This window comes from Myotis daubentonii, chromosome 9 (genome assembly GCF_963259705.1).
Source record: "Myotis daubentonii chromosome 9, mMyoDau2.1, whole genome shotgun sequence".
In the NCBI taxonomy this organism is placed as follows: Eukaryota; Metazoa; Chordata; class Mammalia; order Chiroptera; family Vespertilionidae; genus Myotis; species Myotis daubentonii.
The window spans coordinates 62,031,159-62,046,301 of record NC_081848.1 but is presented as its reverse complement, the minus strand read 5'-3'; the positions used below and the strand labels follow the sequence as shown (position 1 = coordinate 62,046,301).

The 15,143-nt window shown below is 34.0% G+C and overlaps 1 protein-coding gene across 2 annotated transcripts in view; it reads left to right on the top strand.

Moving 5' to 3' along the window:
• KIF18A (kinesin family member 18A) overlaps window positions 1–14,463 on the top strand; it is an 81,161-nt gene extending 66,698 nt beyond the window's left edge. For both annotated transcript variants that reach the window (XM_059709177.1, XM_059709178.1), the window contains exons 15-18: window positions 5,255–5,696; window positions 6,621–6,728; window positions 12,239–12,345; window positions 13,802–14,463. In XM_059709177.1, coding sequence (XP_059565160.1) covers window positions 5,255–5,696; window positions 6,621–6,728; window positions 12,239–12,345; window positions 13,802–13,884 — 740 coding nt within the window. In that variant the 3' untranslated portion in view covers window positions 13,885–14,463. The remainder of the gene's footprint in view (window positions 1–5,254; window positions 5,697–6,620; window positions 6,729–12,238; window positions 12,346–13,801) is intronic.
• Window positions 14,464–15,143: the final 680 nt, after the last annotated feature.

Sequence of the window (15,143 nt, the reverse complement as noted above, 5' to 3'; positions counted from 1 at the left end):
TTTCATAGTTTACCTTAATATCCCTTTTGTTTCTAAAGCAAAACAAATAAGATGAAGCCAACCAAATGCTAGTTCTTCTAGTGAGAAATTCTTCAGGTATTCAGTGCATATCATCCTCCCCTATAAAAAAGAAAAGGTTCTAATACTATGTAAATCAAATAGTATTTTATCATTACAGAACCACATTTTTCATTTTCAGGCTTCACTGTATATACATTAAAATGTGTTGATTCCTTTTTAAGGAATTGAATGAAATAATTACAAGGTTTTAGGAGTGGAGCAATCAGTTCCTATATATGAAGTCATAGTACATCTGTGTCTGGAATGAGAGATAATCTGTTTCAGTTGTTTGAAGATGTCTAGAGATGAATTTGCAGAGAATGTATTAACTTAAATCTTCCCCTCACACTTCCCCTCACAACTTCCTAGGAGCTAAAGTCCATTTTCATTACCTTTTCTTTTATCTGCCACCCTTATTCTGGGACCATTTTCTACTACCCATACTCTACTTACCTTTTCCCTGTCCTATTATGGTAAACACACCCAAATAAGAAATCATATCCTCAAGCCCCAAAGGGTATCTATTGCCTCAAGTCCATGAGCATCTAAACTAGAGGGAAGAAGGCAGATTCCAAGACACCGTCTTTACTTAAATCAGAGCTTCTCAATAGAGGACAGGACCTCAAACCTATTGAGTTGGGGTGGGGAACGGATTTCAGTAATGAGAATGCCAATTTTAAGGAAATGATATTTAGGACCTTTAGAACTTCTTTGTAATTATGCACGTGGGAATGGCTCATGGTTTCACGGAACGTGGTCAATTTCTGTTGTTTATGTTGTGTAAAATTAATACACACTACTCCTTTGTGTGAATTTTCTTCTTTGTTCCTGATCGTTAGCCACTACTCACATATGTGTATGTCATTGGATATGTTCTGGATTTACTTTATATAGTTTTTTATTAAAGCACCCTTCCCACCTCTCTTCATTACTACTGCCGCCTCACTAGCCCAAGCTCTCATTAGTACTTGCCAGAGCTATAGCAATAGCCTTGTTACTGATTCCCCTGTTTTCTCTCTTGCCCATTCATAGTCTGTTCCCCACACAATAAGCAGAGCAATCTTTTTAAAAACATAAATCAGATCAATCATATTCATCCTTAAAACCTTCCACAAATAACCCTTTGCATTTGGGATAAATCCAAGCACTCATCTTGTCCATAAACCCTAACACTGCATGGCTGCCTCTCCTTCCTCCTCTCCCTTGAACTCACCGCACCTCAGTCACACCAGCCTTCTCTCTTTCCCTGCAGCTCAACAAAGTCATTTTGCACTTTGAGAACAAAAGAGTCATCTCTTGGACTCCCTTGTCCTGAAAGTTGTAACTGCGTGATTTCTTTTCGCATTTAAAGGCATTATAATCAGCTTCCAGGTTCCTCCTTTATCGTTTCGACGTTACAGACACAAGAATTACAGAATCTTGTTAGATAGTATTTTCCCAAGCTGCATCAAGGGAAACTACAACTGCCCCACGCCTGCTCTTCTGGAAAGTTACTGTATATCCTCTATGGAAAAATACAGCAAATCTCTTTTATAGACTTTGAGCTAGCATATTAGATGGTTCTCGCAGTTTATTAAAGCGCTGTATAGTGCCCAGCGCTCTCCAGCTTGCTATACCCACTTAAAGTGCTCCATTACCTAACTAACTAGCTAGAGGAGAATAATGATTTATTACACTTTATAAATTATATTCAAAGTGAAATATCAGTTGTTGATTGTGTTCTTTTCATTTTCATGGATAAGTGGAGTCACAGTGGATTTACTGTTCAGTTTGAATTTAAATCTTGTTTGGACTCTGGTTATCTCCTGAATCTTTCTTAGCAACAGTCAGCCTACCTTGTTATTTTATTTGTATTAAATATCTAAGAAGATAAAAATTAAGAAACTGTGTGGATTTGTATTTTATACATGTTGTATGTCTGTAGCATTTTTTTCTTCCAGGTCCAGTAAAACAGTGGTATTTGAATCCACATTAACTACCCATCTCCATGTTTCTCCTTCAAGTTATCTCCTGCCAGGAAAGCAGAATTATAGCTAAAGATATATCATTATAGCATTACTATTGCTCTCACTGACAATTACTACTCAGTCTGATGATAACAAAATTTGATATTGGGTGTACATTTACATTATCCCAGAGAACAAGTAGATAATTCTTCAGTGTCCCATGGCAGACCCCCCATGTTCACGCTCTTTACAAGCTATAGGAAAGAATGGTCCACCGTCATGGAAACGTGCCCAGCGCCACTCCATAGATTCTCCCTCTCTAGATATATGGAAGCAAATAGTGACTCTGGTGATCCTCATCCCTTGGGATTTCATGTTTCATTGTGTTCTATGTTAAATAGCAAATGTGCCTGCTTTAACAGTACCTTTGGTTTATAGTACAATTTATCATCAGCCTTGATAAACTGGATATCCGATGAACTCAAAGTGAGACATTGTTTTAAATAATTTTTAACTGTGAGTTTTAGCTATTGAAGAATACTGGAAAGTCAGTGACGACTTTCCCTGTGAAGTAGTAATTCTAACAGTTGAAATATGTTTATATTTCTAGAGCCTTTCTTTGAACCCTAAGTATTTTATAGATATTTACTAATCCTAGAAAATTCTCTGTATGTAAAAAGGTAGTGTCTCCTTTTTTTAGGGGGGTATTAATGCCCACACTGCTTAAGTGAGTTGCCCAAGGTCACTCAGTGAGTTGTTGGTAAAGCCAGAAATAGAATCCAAGTCTCCTGACTCCCAATTCAGTTCTCTATCCTCACTATAGTTTTCTATCCTCTATATACCCCTGCTGCCTCTCATGGGAAAAGAAGTTAATCTTCCAGCTATTAATAGCCACCAAATTGGTGGTAGCAGCACAGTGGAGAAAAGTAACTGTCTTTATACTGCAGCATTAGTATAAAAATATCTGGTAATGGAAAATTTGACAAATGTCATGTTAAAGGTAGTGGAAAATTATTTTAAGATCTGGATCTCATTTATCTAGTTCTCAGAAAAGTAAAATTTCTTAGTAGAACAGGGATCATATTTTTCTTCCTGTTTTTAAATTGTATTTCCTAGAGGATAATTGTCAACCTAGCCATAACAGAGCCTATTGTCAACTAACTTAAAAAGAATAATGCATGTACTGTTGGTGATTGCTATAAGTATATTTTCTAACTTCATTGGAAGTTTGAATTGCTTTATTGAAATACTATATCACACTAATTTCATTCAGTTTTCAGTGTTAATATTATATAATAAAACAAATATAACATCAATTGAGAATTTTACTGCATGATTTGAAAACATGGGCAGAAGTGCACGTTATAGTTTCTTCCCTGGACAATACACTGCAAAGTTACTTCATGTGGCACCATGAAGTTCACCAGAATGAAATAAGCAGAGCAGAAAAAATAGTTAAGAAATACAATATATAGCCGAAACCGGTTTGGCTCAGTGGATAGAGCGTCGGCCTGCAGACTGAAAGGTCCCAGGTTCGATTCCGGTCAAGGGCATGTACCTGGGTTGCGGGCACATCCCCAGTAGGAGATGTGCAGGAGGCGGCTGATCGATGTTTCTCTCTCATCGATGTTTCTAACTCTCTATCTCTCTCCCTTCCTCTCTGTAAAAAATCAATAAAATATATTTAAAAAAAAAAAAAGAAATACAATATATAAGCACACTGCAGCTGATCAATTTATTATGTATGTAACCATGTTATTACTCTATACATTTAAAAAAAGGTGCTTGAGAGATGTTTATGTACTTAAATATTAAAGCATGTCTAGTATGGTGGGACTTTACAGCTGAGTTCAAACAAAACAATTTGTCTCTTAATTTTGGACCAATAAACAAGAATTCTCCTACTAAAATTCTCTGTATATGATATTTCTGTTTAAATATTACTATAAGTGCTTAATTAGAAGAATCACGGGGTCAGAATTATATTTAAGTGTAAGAGAGGTGGGATTGGTGGAGGCTGGAAAATGCAAGGAAAAAGGTTAAAAAAAAATCTTGTTATTTGAGACCCAGGTGACTGAGAAGGTAGTGGCAGGGGGTAATTGGAAATAAGGGAGTATAGAATAAGAAAACTAGAGGATCAAGTACATATATCCCTGGGGAATATATGTACTGGATGGAGGAAACAGAAGGTAACACATACTGGAGAGGTAGTTAGGGAAATCATTTTGAAAAGCTACAGAAGTTGTAGGATTAGGGCCTAGAAAAGTTTATTAAACTTGTTACTTCCTGGCATTTGGAAGGCTTGCTTTTACAGAGGGATAGAGGTCAAATAAGAGTACTCTGAATTCTTCAAATTAGGCTTATTTATCTTTGGTATTAATCTAATTTTTGCAAGCCTGTAAATTATTATGATACAGGAAATAAGCCACCAGAATGCTTAATTAATTACCATGTGGTATAGTTACAGATACAATTCTTTCATTCACCTTGGTATCATTGGTTATTGCCCTTCTCGTCTTTACTTTAGACTAGACATTCACTCAATTAGTAATAAACTGGTGATATTTTACATAGAACAAGTTATAATATGCAATGCCTAAAAATGTTGCGTGCTTTATTGTTGTCTTAAACCTTAATCACACTTGAAAGCTGGATATTGCTTGTGAATTTTATTAAAATTAGTTGCAAATTTGTTTTCATGATTATTCAGTATTTCAAGATAGCTATATCTATGAAATAATATTTATATTAGCCATATGTTATTTATTGACTGTAATAGAATCTCTTTATAAAGTTATTAGCAATAACTGATTTTTTTTTCCTTTCCAACTTATTTTCTTTCAAATTTTTATAATTTGGCAGAAAATGTGCTTTATTATCGGTGTTTTGTTTCGTTTTTAATCCTCACAGGGAATGTCTATTGATTAGAGAGAGAGAGAGAGAGAGAGAGAGAGAGAATTATCTATTAGTTGCCTCTGTACATGACCTGACTGGGAATCGAACCTGTAACCTTTTGGTATATGGGACAATACTCCAACCATCTGAGCCACCCAGCTAGGTCTTGGTTTTATTTTTTTAACTAATATGATTATTGGAAAACTTTACACAATGCAATATACAGATGATATGTCATAAAAACGTACACTTGAAACCTATATAATCTTATTAATCAGTGTCACCCTAATAAATTTAATTTAAAAAACTATTTAGGCAACATTATTGAGATTCTTTTTAATTTTGTTGAACAGGCACATCTTCAAGTGAATCTAATCTGCTTAACATTCCTTCACAAAAAAGAACTCGAAGAAAACTAATGTCTTCTCCCTCGAAAACAGAACCTACCCAGAAGTCTGCACTGTCTGAAAATATACAGCTCAATGATTCTTTCAGCAAAGAACTTAAGCCTATTGTGTATACCCCAGAAGACTGCAGAAAACCTTTGCAAAATCCATCTACAGTGACCTTATTAAAGCCATCGTCTTGTACTACGAGTGTTCAGGCCACCGGCTCAAATATATACAGTGAGAATTCTCTGAAAATGTCATCTGAAGTAGATCTACCTGTTATCAGGAGAAAAGAATATAGACAGGAGGATTTGGACTCCATGTTTACTATATGTGAAGACACCGGGAGATTGAACAGCAAATTACCTGAGCAACAGTCGGTATCAAACAATAACATTGTACAAAGGTATAGAAAAAGAGTACTTGTCAACTTTTGTCCTTTTTTTTGGTAGCCTTTAAACTATTAGCTTTTTCTTCCCCTTTAGCTATATTTGAAGTGTATTTCATATATCAGTTTTAAATTTGCTATCTTAAATTGATTGACCCTCTTTAGGCTTGAAGAGACCTTAACATATATATGCAGTTTGTTCTTCATGCCGAAATCATGAAGATTACTATGCTGGTTATTATTCACCAATATCTTCAATACAGGAAATTTCTATTGATCTTTAGCAAACCTCAGTGTATTTTGAAATAGTCTTACGTCTAAGGTATGGTTGACTACATGTCAGCCAAGCAGACATATCCTTCTCATTTCATCTGTTATTATCACAACTAATCTAGTAAATAGGGGAAGAATGCACCTTCACCTTTCTCTGCTGTTCAGAATGCAGAAATCTCTGTCTATGGTGTAAAAGTGAGAAAAGAAAATCCCAGAGTAAGCAAGGGAAATTTTATAGTATAATGCTTTCCTCTATATCAGCGGTTCTCAACCTATGGGTTGTGACCCCTTTGGGGGTCAAACGACCCTTTCACAGGGGTGGCCTAAGACCATCGGAAAACACATACATAATTACATATTATTTTTGTGATTAATCACTATGCTTTAATTATGTTCAATTTGTAACAATGAAAATACATCCTGCATATCAGATATTTACATTACGATTCATAACAGTAGCAAAATTACAGTTATGAAGTAGCAATGAAAATAATTTTATGATTGGGGGTCACCACAACATGAGGAACTACATTAAATGGTCGCGGCATTAGGAAGGTTGAGAACCACTGCTCTATATATTAATATGAAATGGTATTCCAGTTACATAAGTGGATGGCCCTACTCCATAGTACAAATCAAAATTGCTTTTTATTTTTTGTTGATATACAGGCTTGCCCCTCCCTCATTCTCAGCGAAACATCCTCTGCCTGTACAAAGCATAGTACCATCCTACATGGCGATGACTGCTGCTGCCAAAAGGAAACGGAAATTAACAAGGTACGATTAAACAGGAGCTGGCTCAGACTTCATATTTACATAAGATCAACTTTATCCTTTGTTTCCTGCAGTTCTTTTTTATTTCTTATAATTAAACTGTTAATTCATATTTAAGCATACACATAATAAATTGCTCTGAATGTGACACTGGATTTATATTATCAAAGGGAGATCTTGATAAAGCCAAGTATTTCACTTGACATTTGCATAAAGTATTCCATGTTTCACATTATTAAAAATAAATTTAAAGTATCTGGCCTTCAAAAATGTCATTTAATTTTAACTTTTGGTGCAATTTTTATTCATTTTGTATTATTCCTTTTAGACATTACTGAACTTATTATGTTCTAAAATTACATTATTTTAATGGGTTTTAATATATAACTGAAATGTAGTGAGTAGAGACTTCTGTTTCTGGCTATGGCACTGTAGCTTGTAATGTTCCAAGCTACCCATAAAAAAACATTATGAAAGTTGATAAAATACAACTAGTAGCTGCTTGACTGGCAGTGAAGAATAACCAAGGCAGCCAGGATTTGAGTGTTTCAGATCCCAGAGAAAAGGAAAATAAGCTGTAGAGAGCCTGACCCTCTCTGCCTCCTTTCCTTTTAGCACTTAACAATGTGTGGCATTATGTGGAGGCCAAGCATAGAATGGGAGCCTGCAGATTATCAGCCATCTCACTCCCTGGGGATGCAGAATCGTAGTGTGTAGATTCTGCCCTCCAGATATTTATTTGCCAAGTTCTAAACTCCGTGGAGTAAGAGTTCAGGAAACCAAGCTGAAGGTAGCTGCTAAGAGACTACCATATTAAGCAGAGTTTGGACATTATTAAGGGACTAGGACACGAGAATTCTTGTTTCAGAGTCATCATGGAGAAAAAGCTGTTAGATGCCAGGATTTTATTTGAGATCCCTGAAGGTCTGTGGTCCAAGAGTAAGGAAAACTGGAAATAGACCCATTCTTGAAAGCCTAAAACAGACCTTACACCAACTCAGTCCCTTTTCAGATCAAGGTGATCTATTCTGCTTGCTTGCCAGAAGAAAATTATGGTTTTTCATACACCATGTTTAATACTTAAGCAAAAATTACAAAGTATGCCAGGAGACACCAGGACCAAATGACTGAAAATCAAGAGAAGTAAAATTAAAGAGGCAGTGATCCGTAGTGATGCAGATATTGAGATGATCAGATAGGGAACTTTAAAATTTTAACTGTGATTAACAAAATGTTGAACAGAATAGATGATATCTTCCAAAGAACTATAGTCTATTAAAATGAATCAAATGTATACTCTAGAACTGAATAAATATAATTACTGAAATTAAGAACTCAATAAACTATTTTAACAGATTAGGCACAGCAGAAGAGAGTTGATTGAACGAGAAGATAGATTGATAGAAAAAAAAGCCCAATCTATGTACAAAAGGATAAAACGATAGAAAATATAGAGAAAACTGAAAGAAAAATGGAGCACAAGGAAAAATTTAGGACACAAGGAAAATGAAATAAGGGACACCAGTATTTTAAGTGCCAGAAAGAAATGAGAAAAAGAATGGTGGAAACTAGTATTTGAGAGTATGTTGACTAATAATTTTCCATAACTGACAAAAGATAATTCACAGATTCAAGAACCATTGCAAACCACAAGCAGCACACATATAAAGAAAAATATTCCTATGTACATAGAAGTAAAATAGTTAAAAATCAAAGGCAAGGAAAAAATTGTAAATATACTGAGTTACATGACATGAAGTCCATTTTATATAATCTTTATATCCTGCAACATTAAATGCAGTGATGAGAGAGTTGTATTTTAAAATGGGTCTGACTTACTCTCCCTTTTATTTTGACATGTGGTTGTGGGGAAAAGAGTGTAAGATCATAAACTTAAACCTCCTTTAAGTTTTCCATTTTCCACTATGGACCTACTCTCATCTGGGCTAATGTAAACGGATTTACAAAAAGCCTGTTGATTTGTCCCCCATAGGGTATCATCTCATAGGTTCATTTAGGATGTGCCCTTTTCCCTCCAACCAAAGTACAGCAGGCCTTTGGAATATGTGCAATAAAAACTCATGGATTGTTTTTTTCTGAATGTCTGCCTATCCGTGACGTTTTAAATTTTGTATTTTGCTATGGCACAAATTTGAATTGTACAATTTGTCTGGCTCATGTATGGGAGTCAGTCACCTTCATATGTGACTAATTTGTGTTTTCTTCCACCTAATCACTAATTTTCATTGTGTTGATTGTGTTATTTCAATTAAATAATGTTGGTGACTTCTTGTTCTCCACTGGTAGCATTCTCTGTTATGTTAACTAAGATGTGGCAAAAGTTTATAGCTAAGAATATTTTTAAGCTGTAAACATAGTCATTATCAAAATCAAAAGTCCAGGTATGTAATGTGTATTTGGAGTGGTTTTAGATGTTATCAGGCTTCCACATGAGCAACTAAGATTGTGAAATAGTATTAAAGGACACATAAAGAAAGTAAGATTTCTCATAGCCTATTAATTGCTTTATTACATTCCCTCTGGTATCAGTAATTAGATCCTGCCATTAACTATGGTTAAAAGAGATTAATGGTAGAAATGTACATAATTACCTTTCTTTTTATTTTTTTTCTCCAATTAAATCTACATGAGCTTGAAAGTAATAAACTCTGGTATTTTCCACTTAGCAGCTTTATGTACATGTTTAGGTGTGTTTATATTCTAATACGATTTTTGAAGGTGAAAAGGGAAAGGATCCATGTATATATTTATTTTATTTTTTTGGTATCAGTTTTTCTCTCTGAAAAAAGAATATTATAGTCCAAAAGCACTGAATATTAAAAAAACCTACCAACCTGGATTTTTTAGGTACTAGTTAAATGAGAATATTAAATTTTTAATCATTTCAATTTATTTAATATCACAGTAGCAGACTATTTTAACTAAATCAGACTACCAAGGATATAAATACAATATATACATATGTAAAAATTTACTTATAAATTAAATTAGAGTTTTTGGGTTTTGTTTTGTGTTTCTTTGGTTGTTTTGTTTGTTTTTTGGGTTTGGTTTTTTGTTTTGTTTTTTGTTTTTTTTGCAGTCTTTCTCAGCATCCAGAAATGGTCTCATACCTTGCATTACATTTTTGGATTATTTTGAAAGATGTCTAATGATTTCAACTAGAAATTATCTCAGCTGAAAGAATATGAGATGCTTTATGTCTATTAAGCAGTAGCATTCTTCCTATGTAAGAGAACAAACGGTTAAATCCTAACTTTTTATCCTCACCCAAGGATATTTGATTTTTTTAAAGAGAGGGAGAGGGAAATAGAGAGAGAAACAACTTTGTGAGAGGGAAACACTGATCAGTTGCCTCCTACATGTGCCCCATAGCGGGGTGGGGTTCAAACCCACAACCTGGGTATACATGTGCCCTGACTGGGAGTCAAACATGCCACCTTTCGGTGCACGAGATGAAGTTCCAACGAAATGAGCCACGCTGGCCAGGTCCCTAACTTTTATTAATAGTGTGGAAATTTATCAGGCACACAACTAGAAGAATCTTTAGCTTTCTTCTCAATGTAATCTGTACCATAATTTGAATTTGGAATCATATACCAATTTTAGGTGGGTTTTGTTTTTTTTAATTTAGTGATGTGACATAATTTTATAACATAAATGTTAAACATTTCATCAGTGGACTATTTTATCTAAATTTATTAAATGTTTTAGTGTATTTTACTTATCCATAAATAAATATGCAACTTATTAGGCTTTGATTTCATTCCAAATATGAGTTTTATTCAGATAGTTTTATTCAAAAGCTTAATTTTTCAAGTAAAAATCTGTAAGTAAAATACACATGTCCTAAAACTAGCCAAAGTGAAGAATCCATAAAATAATAAAAGACAATTTTAAGATAAATTGTAAGGAAAAACACTTGTCAAAATTAACCAATGACATTGATCTTTATACTTAAAGAAATAAAATCATCAAATGACCAAAAAAGAATTTTTACCTTAGACAACTGATACGCATATTATCAGAAAAAGATGTTTAATATGTTTTTATGGAATTATATTGACTTAGTTTATTTAACACCATTTAGGAAAACAGTATTTCTACAACTGATTGGCTTACTTTCATAACACTAGTACCTGTTTGTAACCATTCTGGGGAGGTAACATTTGCATTCTTGAACAGAGTAGGCGCAGTCACTATTAGGAACACTGTAATCATCTCTCTTCCAGGCTGAATGAGGTACATAGGTTGAGTTACTTTCCCAAGCGTTCAGTGTTCTCATGCCTATTTTTCTTTGCTGTCATATTAAATTGCCATTTCGGACTACTTTAAATGAGCATATAATGAGCCCATCTTCTGCCTCTTCCATAAACATACAGCCACATCAGTTTACCACATGATTAGGATTGCCAGAAGAGCACATTGTTGCCATAAAAGAGAAGCCTCCAATTGTTAATCTGACTATCAAGTTAGTAATCAGCTTGTAAAATGCTATATAACTTTACTAGGCAGAAATTCCCTAAAATTAGCTTATTTGAATCAGTGTGGAGAGGATCAAGCTTTAACAAGGTAAGCTTGGGGGTCCAGCAGGGATAGGTTTATTCTGAACCCCCAGTCTTACCTTGTTAAAGCTGGATTCTCTTAGGGGCCTCAAAGATTTGGATTGTTCTTTTTCTGGTCTGGAGATCAAACTCATCTCATCCACAGACTATTTTATGTTTCTTTCTTGTAAACTCGGGAACCTATAACTCCTTGTAGTTTGGAAGCCTCTGGCACTGTTTTTTACTCTACCTTGTTTTATTTTATGTATTTGTCTTATTTCCACTCCTCCCCACCATAAATCTGTTACATAAGTTTTCAAGACAGGAGTTGTCTATGCCTTACTTATTTGTATATCCTGTAACATGAGACTATGATAGGTGTTTAATACGTCCATTCAAATTGAGTTAGAAATTTAACCCATTAATAATGTGAGATTGATATAAATATTTGAAGATTAAACAAATGAAAGTAGGTCCATTCATTTCAGTTTCTATAATTGCTATAATCACAGAGACTCAGTCTATTACAAGGTTTTCATTTAAAAACAAAGTTTCCAAACAATTTTGTTTATATTCCCCAGCTTAGGGTTCTTGCTCCAAATTTGTAATAGAAGCCTAGTTTTTCACTCGCAGTGTGCTCCTTGTCACTACACTTTGGATAACAGAGCTTGCTGGTATTCCAGCAGGACCCCTGGAAGTGTTCTGCTAACAGAATTGTTGCATACACCTACACTCAAAATCTCTGATTCGAATAAACATTATTAAAATCACACAGCTAAATTTCCCTATGGGCCAAAAATGTATTTAGCACCTCCAATTACTTTTATGGGATTTTATAACTTAATACTCTAGTATTTTACTTTTTCTTTAGTCTTTATTGCATGTAGAATATGTATTAAAACTTAGAGACATAAAACATGCTTCACTAAAATAAAAAATTTTTCTCTCAAGTTCTGCAGCAAATACTTTAACTGCTGAAGAAAATTCTGGATTTGCCAAACGTATTCGACAAGATAATTCAAGCAATAAGCACTTACAAGAAAACGGACCAGCAGTGGGTATGTCTGAGCTCTTACTTGGTATTTAATAACATACTTACCTAACACATGTATAGTACTATAGTGTTTTCATAAGAATCTCTTATCTACTCATTACCTTTATTACATGGTAAGTATGACTCTCCATGTTGTAAATGAGAAAACTTAAGACACAAAATAGAAAACACTGAGCTAGTACCGCACAAATACTTCACGGTAGAACCAGAACTCAGAACCATATCTCTAAAACTATATTCTGCATCCCTTTTGTTTTCTATACTGCTTCACATGGTAGAAGAATTAGTAAATAAATTAATTGAACTTATTAGCAAAAGGTATTGTTTAATAGTTTGTGATTAAATATATTTTATAGATAAACTTTATCTACTTGAAATAATTCCATTACCCTCTTATTTTTGATAATCTGGCCTCAGACTCACTTGTGCAGTTATAGCCAGGCTCAAGTACCTAGTTATAATTATGTTGTGACTCCCATTAGCAGGTTGAAAAAGATGCTGATGGGATGAATACATCCTCTCAATTACATTTGGGGGTGACAGGAGTCCATGTCAAGAAAACCACAGCCTCAGTAAAACTAGAAGAGATAGTGCCACTCCGTTTCTCCACCTTGGTGTCTAGGCTTCTGTTTCCCTAGCACTCCAGTTCCTAGACTTCGTTCAGGAAGTATGTGTTTACACGCACTGTGTGCTAGGTTCTCTGATGGATACAAACATGAAGAACCAGTTTGGTTCTTCTCTAAAGGAACTTAAAATCCTAGCACTTGGAATTTAAGGGGGTTTCATGAGATAACAAGTGTTTTTATGAAAACTATTGCTCTTTCATCACAGTAATATTCCATTTCTCAATAGCTTTGCCAAACTGCATTGGTACATCTTTACTTCTTATGGTAGCCAGTGGCGGTTGTTTACCTTAAGTTCAATGGAAATACCTTTTATACAAATTTAAAACTCAACAAAGTAAAATTTACTGTGTTTATTTGGTTTATCATGCCATATTTAATATCGCTTAGCAATGTGTATATGCAGTTGGTGTAGATATGTGCTGCCCCCTGGATCTCCTGAAAAAATTCTCCAGGAAGTCATAATTCTGCAACAAAATGATGATTGTGATAACTGTCAAAGAATAGATATTTGGGTTTTCTAATATGCTTATTTTCTAATAATACAAAATAATCTATTAGATATCAAGTATCTCATGTGTAAAAAGATATGAATTAAAAAATATATGCTATGGAGAAAAAAAGTAGGAGATGATACTAAATGTGTATATGCAGTGCTTGCCAAAGAAAAGAGAAGAGCAAAAGCTAGGTTAAAGAATGATTTGTCATTAAGGATAATTCACTACAACTTCAGTTTGCAATATGAAGAAATTGATTTCTAAAAGTAGAATGAATGGTGACTGTTTTTTTTGAATGATGCTTTTACCATATATATAAATTTTCCTATTTCTTCTCTAGAATATAAAAGAAACATCCATAAAGTAAAACCAAACATGGTCAGAAAGTTTGGAAGAAGCATTTCAAAAGGAAATCTAAGATAAATCACTTCAAAATCAACAGACATTAAATGGACAGCTCTGCTTTTAAGAGGGTTTCTTACCAGCACCCTTGCAGAAACGTACTTAAAGTTTTTGAAGAAGACCATCTTAAAACTAGTTTTACCCAAATAGCTTCAGCAAGCAGAACATGAAATTCCTTCACTCTTGTTCTTTGGTATTCTAAGCAACTAAACAATTTTAACAGAAAAGGTTATGTTTTAAGTTTCTAAAATATTGGCTACCTTTTAAAATCCCTACGTCATCATGGTGGTAGCTCATTTTTGCTATTTTGCAGCAGGTTGATTAGGATATTTTAGAAAACGATAGTGAGTTAAATGTCATTACTGCTTTTTGAAAATCAGGAGAAGTTAGAAGTGATAAAATTATGACCCGGGATGTATTTGGTCTTATATTATTTTAATCATATATGTGACTTTTCTTTGCGAAAATATTTTGATGTTCAAATGTACATATATGTTCCCATAAAGCTGTTGTAAATATTATTTAAATAGTCTTCATGAATAAAATATTAATTTTGATCCTTACTACTTAGTATATTAAAGTCATAGGTTTTATAATGTTCGCTTTTGTGTCTTATTACTACCCCTTACACACTTTGAACTATATCAGATAAAATGTGAATTTTGTAGATTTTTATTTCAGGTTAAATCAAGATACATGGCACTAGAACCAAGGAATGAAAAGAATCCATAGTTTCTTTAATGATAATGAGGAGATGTTTTAATTATTCCTTTTACTATAGGAAGTACATGGAGCTACAGCTTAATTCTATCTCCGTTCCCCTGCATTGCTTGGTTTGTTTATCTCCTGAATACAACAAATATTTGGTTAAATGTGCTTTTAACTTTATATGGCTTAGGACTGTCCCATCAAAGCAACATTCAAAGGCTTTACTACAGAAATGTTAATGTCTAATTACCAGGTGTTGTCCTAGACCCTGCTGGTGGTGATATATAAGAACTGTATGAACTATGTTGCCTTTCTAAAAAAATTCTTTTTAATTCTGATCTAGCCATGAGAATTTCATATGATATTTTATTTTTTTTTCTTAGCAATGAAGAAAAAAACTCTTGGCAAAGTTAAGTAATATGACAAAGATCGCACTACTAGACAGTGGCAGAGTTGGGATTTTGCACTAAGGTTGCTGTAAGGAGTTGCTGCTATTCCTATACTGTACACTGCCTCCATCTACAGTGGGCTAATACTCTGCATGTACATAACTATACAAAAAGTATCTACTA